General features: G+C 38.7%; 2 protein-coding genes across 2 annotated transcripts; both read left to right on the top strand.

Annotated features, from left to right (window-relative positions):
• The first annotated feature begins 7,855 nt into the window (after positions 1 to 7,855).
• LOC117618074 lies at positions 7,856 to 10,606 on the top strand. The gene is made up of 5 exons (XM_034347701.1): positions 7,856 to 8,225; positions 8,508 to 8,984; positions 9,076 to 9,225; positions 9,322 to 9,411; positions 10,428 to 10,606. Exons 1-5 carry the CDS (start codon positions 7,856 to 7,858, stop codon positions 10,604 to 10,606), a joined length of 1,266 nt encoding a protein of 421 aa, XP_034203592.1.
• Positions 10,607 to 18,289: 7,683 nt separating this feature from the next.
• LOC117618073 lies at positions 18,290 to 19,831 on the top strand. Its single transcript, XM_034347699.1, has 2 exons — positions 18,290 to 18,619; positions 19,223 to 19,831. Exons 1-2 carry the CDS (start codon positions 18,290 to 18,292, stop codon positions 19,829 to 19,831), a joined length of 939 nt encoding a protein of 312 aa, XP_034203590.1.
• The last annotated feature ends 529 nt before the right edge of the window (positions 19,832 to 20,360 follow it).

Raw genomic sequence — 20,360 nt, 5'->3', positions numbered from 1 at the left:
ATCCGCGAATTCCTATACGCTCGTGACAACCTAAGGATCTCATTGGGTTAAATTGCATCTTCACCAGCCTCTCCCACACGCTGCCACACGCGCTAGCAGCGAGTGGGTGTGTAGAGTAATTCCGGTGACGGAAAATCTCCACACCTGAGCTCACCCTTCCTATCTTAGCTTCTACTCAAGGTCAGGATCACTTCATTCAACTACGAAAAGGTCCAATTCGGGTGGCAACTAGCCGGAATTTCACTTTGAAATCCGGCCAAAACCTAGGTTTTCTAATCGATTTTCTAGACAATGAATCGGTCCAAACCTATACAATAGTCAGCTAGAACTCGGAAAATGGATGAGAAACCATACCTCACTCACCGGGTTTGGGCGGCGGAGGCAGCGACGTGACGACGGGAAAGCTCGGGTTCAAACAGTCGAGCTCGTGGCCGAAGTTCGTGGTTTCCGACGAGGAAAACCGGTTAGCCTTGATCGGGACGTCGAGACGAGTCGATTGGGGCCGGTGGCATGCCTGGCCGTGACCGGTGCAGAGAGAACTGAAGAGAGAGAGTGTCGGTGTCGGGGAGAGAAAGAGACTGAGGAGAGAGAGAGAGAGAGAGAGAGAGAGAGAGAGGCGAGCACGCACGAGGAGAGAGAGAGCTGATGTGAAAAAAAATTGATTTTTACCAAACTTTTTTGAAATATTTACAAGTTTGCCACTGATAATGTTTTGATCGTAACTTTTTGGTTACAACTCCGATTCAAGCCTACCGCGTGAAAGGACCCGCCCCGAATTTTCCCCAAATCCGAGACGAATCCTTTGGAATTCCTGACATCCCCCGATGCCGGGCCCACTGACTAAAGACCGAGACTTTCTGCTGAAATTTCGGCAGAGTCTCCCCTATAAATTGGACATTTCCCAAAATTTCAACCTGCATAAAAACACATTTAATATTCTCAACTGGCAGCATGCACAATATATTTTCATGCAAATCACACAAATGGCCTTCGGCCTTCCAATAATTCTTAACTAACTACCCAGCAATTCAAATACCCATTTATGACTAACATTTAGTCTGCGGCTGCGCCTAATGACCTTAGGCTGCCTACGTACCCTCCTTGAGGGATCAAGCCACACGTAGTTCTCTCGTAAAACCTAATTCCACACTTAGGTGATACATCATTTCATTTCTCCGTATTCCACATAATCTCCCCATACGCCGGTACAACCAACGCCACGTATGGGGTCTGTCAACACGCCGGATAACTTACGCCACGTGCGACCATGCCATACTATCACATATCTCCCCATACGCCGGGACAACCAACGCCACGTATGGGGCCTGTCTCAAAATCTGGATAACCTACGCCACGTGAGACCTACACGTCATATCACATAACTCCCCATACGTCGGTACAACCAACGCCACGTATGGGGCCTGTCCCAACGCCGGATAACCTACGCCACGCGGGACCTCAACATCATATCACAAATCTCCCCATACGCCGGTACAACCAACGCCACGTATGGGGTCTGTCTCAACGCCGGATAACCTACGCCACGTGAGACCTACACGTCATATCACAGAACTCCCCATACGCCGGTACAACCAACGCCACGTATGGGGCCTGTCCCAACGCCGGATAACCTACGCCACGTGGGACCTAACTTTCACTTGGTGGTGCTTATAGTAAATCCCAAAATCCGGGGAGGTACCTAAGGTAGTGCGTATAGCACTCCTAAACTGATATTCTAGACTCTTTTGTACCCTCGTACAAACATATATAATTTTAATTATATAAACAAATATTCTAATATTGCGTAACCCCAACAATAGTCTAGCACCAGATAATCCCCCTGGGAAGGTGAGATTACTCCGGGAGACTCACGGTCAACCAAGGGTCAAACTACCCTAACCCTGGTCAAACGGGCCCACGGGACCCACGACCTCCAAATTCCGATCCGGAAGTTCCTATGGGTTCTATAACATATAGGACACTCGTCCTGCAAGTTTGGTTCAGATCGGACGGTCGGATCGCTCACGATCGCACGATCTAACGGTTAATATAAAATATAAACTTTAAATTATTGAATCGGAACATCCGGGGCTCCGATTCACGATCCGTGAATTCCTACACGATCCTAGAAATACCTAGTTTAACATATATTAAATTTCGAGACCATCCAACGGTCCCAACCTATCGAACCCGGATAACGCCCGATAGGCGATATCCGTTCGATAGTCAAACGACGTCCGAATTGAGATCCGCGAAATCCTACGCACTCGTGACAACTAGGAGATCGCATTGGGACAATAATGTCCCTCTGCTACAGTGCCTACGCGCGCCACACTCGCGACAGCCCGTGGGTGTCCAAAGCGATAAAGCTTCGCCGAAAAATCTCAACATCTTGGCTCAAGACTCCTACCCTAGGTATAACACCCTATTTGGAGTCACTTTTGTTCTTGGGCCTACCCCAAAAAGTGACCGGAAGTGGCCGAAAACAAACTCCCAAAATCGGCATAATTTCAATTCGAAATCGAATTACCTACGCTCAAAATCGAAATCCTACCCAACCATCAGCTAGAGCATGGAAAATAGGTGGAAAACCATACCTTACTCGTCAAATTTGGAGAAGAAATGATAGAGAACGAGTTCCTTCAAATTGGGTTAAAACCGGTCGGAGTTTTGCATTTTCCGGCGAGCACAGGTGGTTCCGGTGGCTGGGACTGGTCGGGATGGAAAGAGGAGGATGGCACGGTTCTTTTGGGACCGGTGCCACCCCAAGTGGTGGCCGGATGTGGCGGCGGCGGCCCAAAAACCGCCGCTGTGAACAGTAACTCGGGTTGGGGGGGCTGTTTCTGCGCAGGGAGGAGAGAGAGAGAGAGGGAAAAATCTGATTTTTATAAAAAATCCCATTTTGAAATATTTACGATTGTGCCACTGGGTTTCTTTTGACCATATCTCTCTCGTTACAACTCCGATTCGAGCCCACTACGTGTCTATGAACTCGTCTCAGTGCGACCTATCCAAAAATACAAGTCGCGGTCCCAAACTCTCTCCGGTTAAAAATATGACTAAAATACCCTTAAATAAATAAATAATTAAATAATGGTTAAATTTATGGAAATTTGGGGTCGGGGTGTTACAGACTACCCCCCTTATAAAAATTTCGTCCCCGAAATTTCCTACCTGTCACTCAAAGGGTTATGAGCATTGGGCCCGCATCTACTACTCGGGTTTCCTTGCTTTTCCCTAAAAGCTAAACGCTTCCATTTGTGATTTGATTCTCTTTTAGCTCTCCCACTAAAAGAGAAACCGCGTTCTTTGACTTGTTGATATTTTCCTTCTTTCTTCAGAACCGATTGGCAGCATTGCCAACACGATGCTTTGAAAGAAAGGCCAGAAAGGATCACTTTTACCGAATTGTAATCATCATCGATCTCTCTCGACCACGATCCATTTCTGATTCTGATGAAAGATCACTACTCGGACGTGCTCACAAGAGAGGAGACCCCCAAGTACTCTCCATCTCCATAGGTAGGATTACTCAATCCATTTGGGTCTTCCCCTTGGATTTGACCACAGTATTCCCACCACACACGAGCCTCTTTCTGAAAGAGAATTAAGGCTATCATAATCTCTTCCACACTTGTGATTTCGATTATGCTAACGCCACCTCTCAGACCTTGGATCCCTTGATCCAATGTCGGGGAGCGGTTCGTTCTAAAGAAAGGTTGTGCTCTCAGAATCTTCGACTCCGTGCGCTAGGCACACAGTCGAAAATTAGCAACATGTTCAGGCAATGGAGGATCCCTATAAGCAGGTTGATCAACCCCCTATCCTTCCACCCATGCGGACTCAACGTCGCAAGGTGCCATTCCGAGATGGAACCCATTTTGATCCCCACAACTTAAGGATGCACATAATGTGCAGGGTCCACAGGAAATTGAACCTAGAGCTCTGATACCAACTGAAAGGACCCGCCCCGAATTTTCCCCAAATCCGAGACGAATCCTTTGGAATTCCTGACATCACCCCGATGCCGGGCCCACTCACTAAAGACCGGGACTTTCTGCCGAAATTTCGGCAGAGTCTCCCCTATAAATTGGACATTTCCCAAAATTTCAACCTGCATAAAAACACATTTAATATTCTCAACTGGCAGCATGCACAATATAATTTCATGCAAATCACACAAATGGCCTTCGGCCTTCCAATAAATCTTAACCAACTACCCAACAATTCAAATACCCCTTTATGACTAATAATTAGTCTGCGGCTGCACCTAATGACCTTAGGCTGCCTACGTACCCTCCTTGAGGGATCAAGCCACACGTAGTTCTCTCCATAAAACCTAATTCCACACTTAGGCGATACCTCATTTCATTTCTCTGTATTCCACATAATCTCCCCATACGCCGGTACAACCAACGCCACGTATGGGGTCTGTCAACACGCCGGATAACCTACGCCACGTGCGACCATGCCATACTATCACATATCTCCCCATACGCCGGTACAACCAACGCCACGTATGGGGTCTGTCTCAACGCCGGATAACCTACGCCACGTGAGACCTACACGTCATATCACATAACTCCCCATACGCCGGTACAACCAACGCCACGTATGGGGCCTGTCCCAACGCCGGATAACCTACGCCACGCGGGACCTCAACATCATATCACATAACTCCCCATACGCCGGTACAACCAACGCCACGTATGGGGCCTGTCGACACGCCGGATAACCTACGCCACGTGCGACCTCAACACAATACTACAATATCTCCCCATACGCCGGTACAACCAGCGCCACGTATGGGGTCTGTCCACACGCCGGATAACCTACGCCACGTGGGACCTAACTTTCACTTGGTGGTGCTTATAGTAAATCCCAAAATCCGGGGAGGTACCTAAGGTAGTGCGTATAGCACTCCGAACTGACATTCTAGACTCTTTTATACTCTTGTACCAACTTATTATAATTATAATAATAAATATTAATTCTAATATTGCGTAACCCTTCACAAGAGTCTAGCACCCGATAATCCCCCTAGAAAGGTGAGATTACTCCGGAAGACTCACGGTCAATCAAGGGTCAAACTACCCTAACCCTGGTCAAACGGGCCCACGGGGACCACGACCTCCAAACTCCGATCCGGAAGTTCCTATGGGTTCTATAACGTATAGGACACTCGTCCTGCAAGTTTGGTTCAGATCGGACGGTCGGATCACTCACGATCGTACGATCTAACGGTTAATATAAAATATAAACTTTAAATTATTGAATCGGAACATCCGGGGCTCCGATTCACGATCCATGACTTCCTACACGATCCTAGAATTACCCAAATTAACATATATTAAATTTGGGACCATCCGACGGTCCCAACCTATCGAACCCGGATAACGCCCGATAGGCGATATCCGTTCGATAGTCAAACGACGTCCGAATTGAGATCCGCGAAATCCTACGCGCTCGTGACAACCAGGAGATCGCATTGGGACAATAATGCCCCTCTGCTACAGTGCCCACGCGCTGCCACACGCGCGGGCAGCGTGTGGGTGTCCAAAGCGATAAAGCTTCGCCGAAAAATCTCAACATCTCGGGCCGAGACTTCTACCCTAGGTATAACACCCTATTTGGAGTCACTTTTGTTCTCGGGCCTACCACAAAAAGTGACCGGAAGTGGCCGAAAACAAGCTCCCAAAATCGGCAGAATTTCAAATCGAAGATCAGCTATCCTAAGCTCAAAATTAACGAAATCCTATCCAACCATCAGCTAGAGCACGAAAAATAGGTGAGAATCCATACCTTACTCGAACGATTTGGCTGAGAAACGAAGGAGAACGGAGGGTCTGAAAATCGGGTGAAAACCGATCGGTTTTCGCCTGATTCCGGCGAGCTCCGGTCGATGCAGGGGCTGAGACCGGTCGGGATGGGAAGAGGAAGACGGCACGGTTCTTTTGGGACCGGTGCCACCCCGAGTGGTGGCCGGATGCGGCGGCGGCGGCCCAAAAACCGCCGCTGTGAACAGTAACCCGAGGGAGGGGCTGTTTCTGCGCAGGGGAGAGAGAGAGAGAGAGGGAAAAATCTGATTTTTATAAAAAATCCCATTTCGAAATATTTACGATTGTGCCACTGGATTTCTTTTGACCATATCTCTCTCGTTACAACTCCGATTCGAGCCCACTACGTGTCTATGAACTCGTCTCAGCGCGACCTATCCAAAAATACAAGTCACGGTCCCAAACTCTCTCCGGTTAAAAATATGACTAAAATACCCTTAAATAATTAAATAATTAAATAAGGGTTAAATTTGGGGAAATTTGGGGTCGGGGTGTTACACCGCGTGTCTACGAATTCGTCTCAGTACCACTTACCCCAAAATACCATTCATGGTCCCAAAATCCTTCTGGATAAGAAAATGATCAATTTACCCCTACCCAAAAGGTAAATTCGTAATTTATTTTAAATCAATTTAAAATAGACACTTAATTTGGAGTCGGGGTGTTACATTGAGCGAATTTAAACCACATAATGGCCCAAACACAAAAACCAAAGCCCTTTCTGTTGGTTTTGAAAAAATGAAAGTGGGCTTGAGTTCAATGTAATTTTAATATTTAAAAAAATAAATAAACTTTGGTCCATTTTCCAAATATGGTACAAACAATTATATAATAATCCAATTCCTCGAACTATATAGTTTCTTAAAAATTGGAACAAAAAAGTACCATCAATTTATCTTTTTCTCAAGAACTTAAGTTTCTTTATCGTAATTATATAACTAAATTACATTCATTTCTGGACGGACATAGCTCTCTTCATATGCTTCTAACAGTTGACTTTCGATAGCTAAAGCTCTAATTATTATGACGAGCTTTCACTATATGTTCCCAAAAGCTTGATCTTGTCAACAAAGTATTTCAAATTCTATTACATGTACTCGAACACATTAAAAAAGTACTTAGCATTGATAGTTGCAAGCAGTATTTTTAAACTCAAATGTAAAAGTCGTACTATTAAAGATATTAAATCTAGAAGGCAGAGAAGCAACAACAAAAGTTTTTGAAAAAAAAGAAAAAGAAAAAAAGAGTCCTCAAATCATCTCTCCCTGTAATTTCCTGTCTACCACTGCTGAGCTATCCTGAAATCTTGAAATTGGTGAGACAAAACTGGAAAGCTTCCATATCAGTTGCGAGTAAGATTACCAATTAATGAATCTAATTTGCCTTCATTTCAATTACTGGAATTTTTTGTTTATGTAGATATAGATGACAATCCAAACTTAAACTTGGTTGAATGGAAGGCCGTAAATGTAGGGTTTCTGTGAGTTTGTGTATGAGTTTGTACTATATTCAAAGATCGAGTATATGGATTTGAAATGAACATTTTAATTGCGAGTGGTTGAAGTACTCAACACTTTATTTATTGTTTTTATTTATTTTTTATTTATAACAGTATAGCAACTGGAGCCCGTTTACGAATTTTAAATATATATAGTACGTATTTGAAATTGTATGTGCAACTGGCAAGTTGCAACTGCAGTATGAATTTTCTTATTTGGCTGCTAAGCCTTTCTTTAATTGCTAATTGTCAATGAAGATAAATTGATAAATTAAGAACATAAAAATACTAATTAAAATATTTGTTTTAGTTATATGTGCACATCGCCAACTGGGTCACTGAATGCAAATGGTATATTACATAATTATAACTCTGTTACCCTCCCCGCTACTTGAACAATTCACTCTTTACTCTACTGTGTAGCAAATAAAACACAAATAGCAAAGCATCCTCGGCCATATATATATAGCAGCAGTCTCTCTATTTGCTCATGCATGTGTGATAGCTTGACTGAGTAAGAATGGCAACAAGTGCCGTCTCCGCAGGTACAATTGTCGTGGAAGTCCTTAACAACAGTAACTACCTGGATTGGAGTGTTTATCTTAGAAATTACTTGTTGGCTCAAGACCTTTGGGATGCAGTGAAGGCTATAGATGAACCTCCTGAAGATGAAGAAAAAAAAGCTGATGATCCGTTGAAGGCTTGGAGGAAGAAGAATGCCATGGCTTTACATACAATCCAAATTTCGTGCGGGCCGGAAGCTTTTGCGCTTATTAGGGACAGCAATTCAGCCAAATTTGCTTGGGATGCTTTGGCAGCAAACTTCAAGACACAAGCATTACTTCCAAGTGATTTGCCTGTTGAATCTGCAACCTCATCAAACAACCCAGGTATACACTTTGTTCTCTTTCTGCACGAATAAATATGCAAAGAAGAACTTTGTTTTTTATTGGATCAAAAACCGCATATACATGCTAATGTCCACTCCATACATAATTCCTTTACGCGTTCTAGCAATATATTCTGGATCTGACACCAAAAAAAACAAAGGGAAAAAAAAAACACAAAAGCTGCATACATATATCATGCATGGGTACAATTCATTCAAACAATAGAAATAACTGGATTATGTTATTTATCAGAAATAACTAATTAACCAAAACTCATCGCAGGATATGACGAGAGTGTGTGTGACTTCCGTCAGTATCAGCCGTTCTTCAAGGCTGTCAGGAGTGGGGATTGGAATAAAGCAAAGGAGCTTCTTACCCTACATCCCAATGCAGCAAGAGCAAAAATTCCATACTCAAACAAGACAGCTCTTTACATAGCAACAGAATTAGAACACGAGCATATTGTGGAAGAGTTGGTGCAATTGATGCTAGAGGAAGACTTGGAAATAAAATCTTCTGGTTGGACAGCTCTTGCTGTTGCTGCAGATAGAGGAAATATCAAAATAGTTAAATGCATGGTTAGAAAGAGCAAGAAAATACTTAGCATTGCCACTGAGAACAACAATATGACTCCAATTCTCTTGGCCTGTATCAGTGAGCATTGGGATGTTGTCCGTTATCTATACTCCGTCACTCCACTCGAAGATCTAATGCCTGATAAAGGCCCCTATGGCGCTGGACTTGTTTGCCATTCTATCGGTGTCAAAAAATTTGGTATAAGCTTTTACTTATAACAACGAATTTAATTAATCTTTTTATTGAATTATAAAATTTCTTTTCTCTACTACAGATATTGCACAGGAATTAATTAATCGTTGCCCAAAATTGGTCCTTACGAAAGATCCCTTTGGGATATCCCCGATGCATGCATTGGCATTTTTGCCTTCTATATTCCCAAGTGGAACACGGCTCAAATTTTGGCAACAATGGATCTATAATTGTTAGTATATATACTATTTTCTCAAATTTTGACAACGGATATATAATTGTTAGTAGTACTTCTAAAGTATTAATTATGGTTTTCTTTTCTTGGAAGGTATACGCATAGAACCTACTCATGCCATGAGTGACATTCATGTAAGTGTGGAAAATGAAGAAGGCAATCGAATGGATATCACTTGGTCAGGTATGCTGCGACTCAAACGTTATTGGACTCTTCTCATTTACTAATACATCCAATTTTTTTTTTTTTTAAAATCATTTTTCAATTAAGAATAGTGGTTAATAACTAGTATTCAATGGCAAATGTGAATAGATTATTGCATAGTTTCGAGGAGAAAACAATCCAAGGAAACAATTTTGCAATAAAATTGTGTGTAGAGACTAGAATTAAGGCAACTAGGTGTATAGTGTCGTACAGAAGCCTCAAGAGCTTGTTATTGATGGACTATACGATGAGCACTCACAAACCATAAGAAGAATCAAACGCACACACCAAAAAGATAAAATTCCTTTGCATAATCTGAATCCACATAACTCGACACACATGCCTTTTTTTGTTGTCTTTCAAACAAAATCTCAAATTTCTTGATGCCCTTCAAATACCAGAGAATCCACTTCATTGTATTCCAATGTTGTTTATTTGGATTCACCATGTATATTGACACTAAACTAACTTCTAGGCCAAGTCAGGACGAGTTCAAACCATAGCATACATAAGACACCCTAATGCTCTTGCATATGGAATTTTACTCATCTCATCCTTCTCTTCATTGGTAGAAAGGCATAGTTGTGCCCTCAATTTAAAGTGCTTCATCAAAGGAGTAGACACAGTCTTAGAATCCAACATATTGGATTTTGCAATTACTTTAAATATGTGCTTACCTTGTGACACCCACAATCTTCCTGTTTCTCTCTCTCTCCATATTACATACATAGGATCTTCTGTGCATACCAACATCCTTCATGCCAAATTCCCTTCCAAGCATCGTATTCAAATCTTGAATTCTTGACACACGATAAGGATATCATCTACATAAAGTAGCAACAAGATGATCTCCCCATCTTTGAGTACATAAGTGTACACACAACAATCTGATTCACATATTTCATGCCCAATTTTCAGCTTGTAGGAATCAAAGCGCTTGTACCACTACCTTGGATATTGATTCAGACGATAACTTTTTTAATCTTTTGGTTTAGGAACCAACTCCCACACAGAGTTCTTGTGTAGAGATTTCATCTCTTCCATCATAGCACCCATCCAACTTTCCCCCTCCTTGCCCTCAATTGATTCTTGGAAGTGGTTGGATATTCTTCACTTATGTTTAAGGCATAGTGGACTGCATCTTTTTCCCTTCCAAATGGTTGAGGAGGTTTAATGGTTCTCTTGGGCCTCGATGGTGCTATAGATGTCGGCTCTCCAACTCAGTGTTAGACTCCACCTCCTTTTGAACATCTTCAGTTGGCTGCTCTTGTGAAGTTTCTCTCATCACTCCCTCAGTGGTACTTTGACGATTCTCTTTCTTTCCAACAATATTCTCACTCGCCTAAGACTTCTTGATAGTATTCATAGGCATTGTCTTCTCATCAAATAGTACATCCCTACAGAGTTTTTTCTTCATGTTCACCGGTTCCCAAATATTGTACCCCTTAACACCTCTCTGAAAGTCGAGGAGTATGCATTCAAGAGGCTTAGGCTTCAACTTGGACGCCTCATCACTAGGAATAACAGCATATGTACTTCATCCAAATACTCGTAAATTAGAATAATCAATTGAATAGTTAGACCATAACCAAATATGAAGTGTAGTTAACCGCATCTGCCCAAAATAACTCGAGCAACCCTGTATGAATCCCCATATACCTCTTATGCTACATGAGAAACCTATTCATCCTCTCTCTGATTCCATTATATTAGGGAGTCTTCTTGACAGTAAAGTGCCTTTTGATACCCTCGCTCTTGCAAAACTAAGGAACTTGTTATGTTTATATTCATCTCCATTATCACTCCTTAGCCTCCGCCTTCCACTTTACAAATTTAGTGAAGACCTCAAATTTCTCCTTCATGAAGTAGACCCAAACCTTTTGAAAGAAATCATCCATGAATTTGACGAAATAGCGAGCTCCATCCTTGAATTTAACCGGTGATGGCCTTTATACATCTGAGTGAATATAATTTAGCACACATGTGTTCTTATTCTTTTTTTATATATATTTTGGCTGCTTGAATACCAACCTTTACTGCTTTCCCATGGTACAATACTTGCAGAAGTCAAGTGTCCTTGCCTCAAATGCCAACGTTGGGTGTCATCTTCTGAGTCCTTATTGGTAGTTATAGATGCTCCACCTGTTGCTATTGTACCACAAAGTCTATATAGTTTATATAGGCAATTAGGTTGAATCTCTCCATTCATAATCATAAGTCAACCCTTTGAGACTATGAGTTTCCCTCTCATGGTTTTGTAAATGTAGCAATTCTTATCAAAAGTACCAATGAAAATTAGCTTCTTGCGCAAACTTGGAATATATCTTACCATCCCCAATGTCCTAACAATGCCATCATGCATCTTTACCTTGACTGTACAAGTGCCCTCAACTTAACGAATCGAGCCACCCCCATCACAACTTCGTCGTCTTCTTCTTTCTCATATGTATCCGACCACACCATGTTTGAACACATACAATATGAGCACACATGTAATCCAAATTCAGAATCTTAAAAAAGAAGTAGGAAGTAAATCAGAATGAGCTTCACTATCAACATATAAAAGCTCATTGTCACTTTCTGTAGCGACCCCAACTGTGTCCGCTATCTTCTTCACTTTGACCAACACTTAAAACAACCATCTTTGGCTTTGGATTTTGATATTCCCCTATTGCCCTTGTTGCCATTACGGTTGTTTGAACAGCCCCTCTTCGGTCTTCGCAACTAGAACTTCACCTTGAAAGCTCTGGCTAACATGTTGAGACATCCAATGGTGGTTGAGAATGCCTTGTACCACCTCCTCAAACTTGAGAGTACTCTTGCAGAACATAAGCATTGTTCGAAAGTGTCTATATGATGGAGATAAGGATGTCAGCAACATAAGCCTTATCCTCCGTACTATATATAACTTTAATCCTCTGCAAGGCCATAATACACATATTAAAGGTACTAAGATGCTTCATAAGATTTCCTCTATCCGAATATTTAGGAGTTCTTGCTTCAAGAAGAGTGTGTTTCATAGTGACTTTCTTGCAAACATCTACTCGAGCTTTTCCCATGTTTTCTTTGCGATGTCCTCCATCACACTGAACATCACCTTGTCAGCGATATACTTCTCGATGGGCCCCCTAGCCAACTCGTCAAGCGTTTCCCACTCCTCCGAGGTCATGGTTTTCAGCTTGTTCTCGCCTACAAAGAGAACATTGAGACCCTACTGGGCTAGGGCGTATTTCATCCTTCTTTGCCATAGTGTGAAGTTCTCTTTGCCAGTGAACGACTTCAACTCAATCTTCATGTTAGTCGTCTGTGGTTGTTTCTACTTCTTCTCTTCAACATGCTTGTGGACTGCCATCTCAAACACGCTAGCGCTTTGAAAGCTATAAGAGCACTTGGGCATAGACAAACACCCACTACTAACGATGCGATGATACCACTTGTTGTGGGAAACACTGAAGACCTTATTATCAAATGATAATGCAAACAAACACTCAACACACGCACACACACCAAAACTATAAAGCAAACAAACAAAGGACACAAGGAATATTTATAAAGATTCGGTGTTGTGCCTATGTCCTGTTTAGTGATCACCCTGAGAAATTTAATTAGTAATAAGAACACCTTTGGTTTACAAGAAAACCCCCTTCATTCTTAAGTACCCTGGGTCTTAATTTCTCTCACACTCTTGCTCCAATTCAATTTGAGGCCCTTGTAATCTTTCTCAAATTGACCTAGACCCCAAAAATCCTATGTATACAAGTAACAGAAAAGAAACATCCATATTAAAAATAAGTTAAAAACCCTGCAGCCACTAGGAATCCTTGCCGAACCCGACCTGCCCCTTTCTTGCTCTACAATCTTCTATCTATTAGGGAGAGCCAAGTTCAACACATAGTATCCCGCTCTCAACCTTACGTTTTAAGTTCTAAAGTTGAAGTTATAAAGGGTCATTATTACCATAACATAATCAATAGTGTCAAAAATGATGGAAGTGTCATGTTGCTTTAATGCCAGACGAAAGGTTACACTACTACATTTTACATTTTGCGCGACAAAGAGAATTTCGTCGCGCAAAATACATTGTAGTCGCACAAATTTCAACGCGACAGAAACTTCGTCGCGCAAAATCCGTCGCACAAAAATTGTGAAGAAAGACTTTGCGCAACCAAGTTTTTTCATTGGTCGCGCAAAGTGACTTTGCGCGACGAAAAAATATTGGTCGCGCAAAACTTTGCGCGATGAAACACATTGGTCGCGTAAAGGCTTGCATGACGAAAAAATATTGGTCGAGCAAAACTTTGAGTGACGAAACACATTGGTCGTGCAAAGTTTTGCGCGACAAAAAACATTGATCTCGCAAAGTCTCAAAAAAATGTATAAAAAATAAAAATTTCCCGCGTCCCATTTTTGGTACCCGCCCACATTTTTAGAGTTTGCGCGACGAAATATTTTTTGTGTTTTAAATTTTTTTAATTAAAATAAACTAATTTAATAGTTTGCGCTACAAAAAAAAAAATTCGCGCAAGGTTTTTTTACTTTTTGTTTTATTATTTCTTTAATATTAATTTATTTACATTAATTTATTCAATTTTTTACTTTTTAAATTTAATTTAATTGTATGATTTTTTTAAAATCACTTTAATTTAAATTGATATTAATTTTTTTGAATTTTTACTTTTTAAATTTAATTTAATTGTAAGATTTTTCTTAATTACTTTAATTTAAATTGACATATTCAAAATAAAATTACATATGAAAAATAGTGATCAAATTATCCAATAAATATATATATATATATATAATATTCAAAATATACACATAAATTAACAAAGTACAATAATAAAATCCTAATACAAGCGTATTATGGTGGTAGTGGTGGATGATATGTTTTGAGAGCTTCATAATCCTCAACTTTAGCCATCAAAGTCTCGATGATTACCAACAAAAAAACAAGTATGGTCAAATAACAACAACAACAACAACAACAAAAAAACAAAAAAAACAAAAAAAAACAAAAAAAAAGAATGCTTAATCTCCCCTAAAATTGTTATAACACAAATCCAACCCAAACTCGAATCTCTCCCCTTTACTCAACCCCAAACCCAACACAAACTCAAAACTAACTCCAAAAACACATATTAATGAAAAAAATTTAAAATTTGGAGAGAATATACCTTTTGGCAAGATTGAGAGTGAGTGAGAATGAGAGGGAGAAGTGAGTGTGAGAGAATTAGATAAGATAGTGATAGAGAGATGAGAGAGTGAGAGATAGTGAAAAGATAGATGAGAGAGTGAGTGAGAGTGAGAAATAGTGAAGAGAGAGATGAGAGATTAAGTGAGAGGCGTGAGTGTGAGAGAAAGGGTGGTATTTGGGGAGAGGGAAAGAGAGAGGAGAGGTAAAAGTAGAGAAAGACATTGAGAAAATGGTGGAGGAGTTATTTCGGTTTTAAAAATCGTATCACTTTGCGCGACGAAAAATATTGTTGGTCGCGCAAAGTTTTGCGCGACGAAACATATTGGTCGCGCAAAATTTTGTGCGACGAATATAGGAATATTGGTCGTGCAAAGTCTAAAAAAATTATTTTAAAAAAAAAATTCCCGCATCCCATTTTTGGTACCCGCCAAAATTTTTATATTTTTGCGTGACGAAAAATACATATTGGTCGCACAAAGTCTAAAACAATTATATAAAAAAAGTCCCGCGTCCCATTTTTTGTACCCGCCCAAATTTTTGCACGACGAAAAATATATATTGGTCGCGCAAAGTTTTGAGCAACAAAAAATATTGGCCGCGCAAAGTCTAAAGTTTTTTTTTTTTTTAATTTTAAAAACCTACGTCCCATTTTTAGTACTCGCCCAAATTTTTTGAGTTTTGCACGACGAACTGTTGGTCGCGCAAATTTTTAAGAGACGAAAAATTGGTTCGTAGCACAATATTTATAAAAATAATTGTTTTGAATAATAATTAAAGTGAAAGCTACTTAATAAATCTATATACTATTCAATTTCTTAAGTGTTATACGTACAAAATAAATAAATTTAAAGCTACTTAATAAATATATATACACACACACCATTCAACGATCCAACTGTAAGACTTGTTTGTATATACTTCAAGATCGTATACCCCAAAAATCGCAACAAAAAAAAAATATTCAGAGATCTAGTAACGGGACAAAACTTTTCGATAATTATAAATGAAAAATCACGATTTAAGGGTTATTTTAACTCCGACTTTGATGATTTTTTACAGCTACACTCCTTGACCCTATATGAATACAATGACTGAATTTGATCTTCAATTTAAAACATTTGCACTAGTGGATACAACAAAATCTTATGTTATATTTAACGAAAGTATAAATAAACTCTTAATTGTTAGTGAATATATTGTTTTGATGGCATATGCATTCTACGAAATTAGTTTCAACGATTCAACCATCAAACTTATTGTTTTATACTTCGAGATCATATACGCCAAAAAAAGGAAAAAATAAACATTCATAGATCAAGTAACGGGACAAAACTTTTCGACGGATATAAATGAAAAATCATGATTTAACGGTTATTTTAACTTCGATTTTGATGATTTTTTACAGCTACACTCCTTGACCCTATATGAATACAATGACTGAATTTGATCTTCAATTAAAAATATTTACACTAGTGGATACCACAAAATCTTATGTTATATTTAACGAAAGTATAAATAAACTCTTAATTGTTAGTGAATATATTGTTTTGATGGCATACGCATTCTACGAAACTAGTTTCAACGCTCCAACCGTCAAACTTGTTTGTTTATACTTCGAGATCATATACGCCAAAAATCAGAAAAAATAAACATTCAGAGATCAAGTAAAGAGACAAAACTTTTCGACGGTTATAAATGTAAAATCATGATTTAACGGTTATTTTAACTCCGATTTTGACGATTTTTTACAGCTACACTCCTTGACCCTCTATGATTGAATTTGATCTTCAATTGAAAATATTTACACTAGTGGCTACCACAAAATCTTATGTTATATTTAACAAAAATATAAATAAACTCTTAATTGTTAGTGAATATATTGTTTTGATGGCATACACATTCTGCGAAACTAGTTTCAACGATCCAACCGTCAAACTTGTTTTTTTATACTTCGATATCATATACGCAAAAAATCAGAAAAAATAAACATTCGTAGATCAAGTAATGGGACAAAACTTTTCGACGGTTATAAATGAAAAATCATGATTTATTGGATATTTTAACTCCGATTTTGATGATTTTTTACGGCTACACTCCTTGACCCTATATGAATACAATGACTGAATTTGATCTTCAATTTAAAATATTTACACTAGTGGATACTACAAAATCTTATGTTATATTTAACGAAAGTATAAATAAACTCTTAATTGTTAGTGAATATATTGTTTTGATGGCATATGCATTCAAAAAAACTAGTTTCAACAATCCAACCATCAAACTTGTTTGTTAATACTTCAAGATCGTATACGCCAAAAATCGGAAAACATAAACATTCAGAGATCAAGTAATGGGACAAAACTTTTCGACGGTTATAATGAAAAATCACGATTTAACGGTTATTTTAACTCCGATTTTGATGATTTTTTACAGCTACACTCCTTGACCCTATATGAATACAATGAACTAATTCGATCGTCAATTTAAAATATATATTTTCTAACAAAAATCCAATCCGAACAACAATAATATATTTTTCTAACAAAAATCCTATCCAATCTAAAATAATAAATTTGAAGCTACTTAATTCTTAAGTGTTATGCATACAAAATAAAAAACAAAAATAAATTGGTTTAGGTGACAAAATGTTTGGATTACGTCATGCAAAGATTTTAAAAAATAAATTTTTTATTTTTATAAGGACTTTGCGCGACGAAGTTTACTTTTCGTCGCGCAAAGTCACTTTGAGCAATGAATTATTTTTCATCGCGCAAAATTGGTCGCGCAAGACTTTGAGCGACGATGTATTGTCGTCGCGCAAAAGTTTGTCGCGCGAAGTGATTTTGCGCGACGAATTATTTTTCGTCGCGCAAAAGTTGGTTGTGCAAGACTTTGAATGACGAAGTTTCAAGTTTCGTCGCTCAAAGTGACTTTGAACGACGAATAGTTTTTCGTCGCACAAAATTTGGTCACGCAAGGGGTTTTTTTTACTAGTGTTATGTAGATCTTGGAGATGTTATCACAGTCTCCATAAATTAACCAGAAAATTTGGGCTCCTCCTTAGAACGAATGAGATTTTGACACTTGTTAACTTTATATAACTTTTTTTGTTTTGGAATTTGCCAAGTATCAAAATTCCATTTGATTTGAGGATGAGCTGCTCCTTAGTAATTAGATATTCGAATAAGAATCGATTAATCATATCCTTGGCCATTAACTAATTGATGTTCGCGTTTGTTTAAGTTTGAAAATATTCCTTATGAAACTTTTCATGAATTAATTAATACTCTTAACATTATATGTAAACAAGTGCAACTTCTGTTTTCTTTTACATTGTTATATCATACATAATTTTTAACAGGTAAATAGCTTTCCCATCATATTTGGATTTTGAATTTTCATTGCAGTGCTTGGTTTGTTGCAAGGACTGATCTCGAATCTCCTTAAACTTTTGGGTATGCCACATCCTTTTCGTGTTGCTATTTTTTTTTTTTTTTTTTTTTTTTTTTTTTTTTTTTTTTTTTGAAGTAGTTATCTCACAATTTTCTTTACAATGCCAACCTAGGAATCAACCGCATACGTGAAATGAAATTGATCCATATTCAATCCCTTCAAATTCTAGACCACATGTGTGAAGTGATGACACACTTAGATGGTAAAGAAATGGAAGATGTACATGAAGCAATTTTCCGAGCTGTTGAACGAGGGATTTTTGAGTTTTTTGATCGTATATTCCAAGCAAGTCCAAATCTCGTGTGGAGCTATAATCGAATGAGAAGGAACGCATTTCAATTTGCCATTGAATGTCGTCAAGAAAAAGTTTATACCCTGATTTATAAACTTGATAAAAGAAAAAGAAGTTCGATTGCAAATCTTGTAGATACTTCTAAGAATGGCATGCTACATGTGGCAGGGATGTTATCCCCGTTAGCAAAGTTGGATAATATCTCAGGTGCAGCTTTGCAAATGCAGAGAGAATTGCAATGGTTTAAGGTCAGAATATATCATTCCATATAATTGACAACTATCATTTCATTTTCTTATGAATTATATGTGGGGCTCCTTCTAAAGACCTTTTCTTTTATGTAAAAAGTGAGAATCACAATGTTCTACTTCAATTACCGTGAAAGCATTCACAGTGTGCTCTCTAAACGACCTATTTATACAAATTTTAGGGAGAAATTAGAAAAATACAACTCCAAACCACACTCCCTATCCACCTCCTAAAATAGGGAGACCTCTAGAAGCTCCTAAATTTGAGGAGAGAGAAAGGACTCCTAAAACATTGTGTGTTTTTAGCTAACTTGAACTGAAAGATAGGGAGCATGATTATAGATGATCTTAGGTATTACCACAAGGAAGAAAAAAAAAACCTAAATCGGACATATTGTTTTTCGTAAATATTAAAATGGTTAAACGGTTTCCAATGTTAATAAATATTCATATGGTCATCATGCAAGTCTTCTTGTACCTCTGCCCTTAATGGTTTGAGTTTATCTGGCTTTTCAAAATTCAAGGATTTAAGGGTTTGTAAGAAAAATAGAGTAATATTAATAACACTGAAGTCACATGAATCTTTTGTTCACCAAAATGTAGGAGGTGGAGACTATTACATTTCCCAGGAGCAGAGAAGCTTTAAATGCAGAGTTTTTGGCACCACGTGATGTCTTTACCAAGAACCACAAGGAATTGGTGAAGGAAGGAGAAAGGTGGATGAAAGAAACTGCAACTTCTTGTACATTTGTAGGTGCTCTCATTTTTACCATCATGTTTGCTTCAGCATTCACAGTTCCTGGTGGAAACAACGAACAGACAGGCATTCCCATATTCTTGAATAAGAAGATATTTATGGTTTTTATAGTTTCAGATGCCATATCGCTCTTTTCTTCCACAACTTCAGTGTTGATGTTCTTGGGAATCCTTACATCACATTATGCAGAAGATGATTTCCTCAAATCCTTACCAACAAAGATGATAATAGGGCTTTCCACACTATTCTTCTCTATTGCCGCCATGATGGTTGCCTTTTCTTCTGCCCTGTTCATTATGATCCATCAACAATCATGGATTGTTGTTCCAATCATATTCCTTGCTACTGTTCCAATCACCTTATTTATTTGGATGCAGTTTCCTCTTCTTGTTGAGATGTTCATTTCTACTTATGGAAGTGGAACATTCGATAGGAAAGTGAAACAGTGGACATAAATTATTGGCGGTACGAATGTCTAATGTTGTATATTTTTCGTAATGATGTTACTTCTTAGATGCTTGTATGTATTGTACACACTATATTAAAAACAAATTTTCAATATCCATTTTATTTGTTCTTGAGAAGATATAATTGAATTCGTGAACCTTTTGCTTGGCTCCTCTCCCCTCCCCACCCCATGTTCCTCCTAGTATAATTTCATTCTTTGTGAAGAAATTAATCATCTTAGAAAGAGTCTTGAAGTTTTTTTATACAACCGATATTGAGGGAAGGGTTATTTGAATACAGAACCTTGAATGGAAGGGTAATTGTTCTTAAACACTAGAGCTACAAACCCCCCTTGCATCGAGCCTGGAAATTATTTGCTTTGCTTTGGGCTCTGGCCCCTTACATACAAAAGGATGGTACAACTAAGAATAGGTAAGATACACCTGTTAATCACAAATACTGTGAAATATTAATCTAATTTCATGAAATTAGGAAATCACATAATGTTAATGTATTTAATATGCTACTATGGATTAC

Source organism: Prunus dulcis, chromosome 2 (assembly GCF_902201215.1).
Source record: "Prunus dulcis chromosome 2, ALMONDv2, whole genome shotgun sequence".
In the NCBI taxonomy this organism is placed as follows: Eukaryota; Viridiplantae; Streptophyta; class Magnoliopsida; order Rosales; family Rosaceae; genus Prunus; species Prunus dulcis.
Note: the sequence above shows the minus strand (reverse complement) of the source record. Positions and strands in the feature narration are given on the sequence as shown.

What these genes read in the sequence shown, in the direction of transcription:
- LOC117618074 (XM_034347701.1), top strand. Translation starts at nt 7,856, where the DNA reads ATGGCAACAAGTGCCGTCTCCGCAGGTACAATTGTCGTGGAAGTCCTT. An exon ending in GCAACAATGGATCTATAATT is followed by an intron (nt 9,226 to 9,321) that starts GTTAGTATATAT and finishes TTTTCTTGGAAG; the next exon opens with GTATACGCATAGAACCTACT. An exon ending in AATGGATATCACTTGGTCAG is followed by an intron (nt 9,412 to 10,427) that starts GTATGCTGCGAC and finishes CTTTTGGTTTAG; the next exon opens with GAACCAACTCCCACACAGAG.
- LOC117618073 (XM_034347699.1), top strand. Translation starts at nt 18,290, where the DNA reads ATGGAAGATGTACATGAAGCAATTTTCCGAGCTGTTGAACGAGGGATT. An exon ending in GAGAATTGCAATGGTTTAAG is followed by an intron (nt 18,620 to 19,222) that starts GTCAGAATATAT and finishes ACCAAAATGTAG; the next exon opens with GAGGTGGAGACTATTACATT.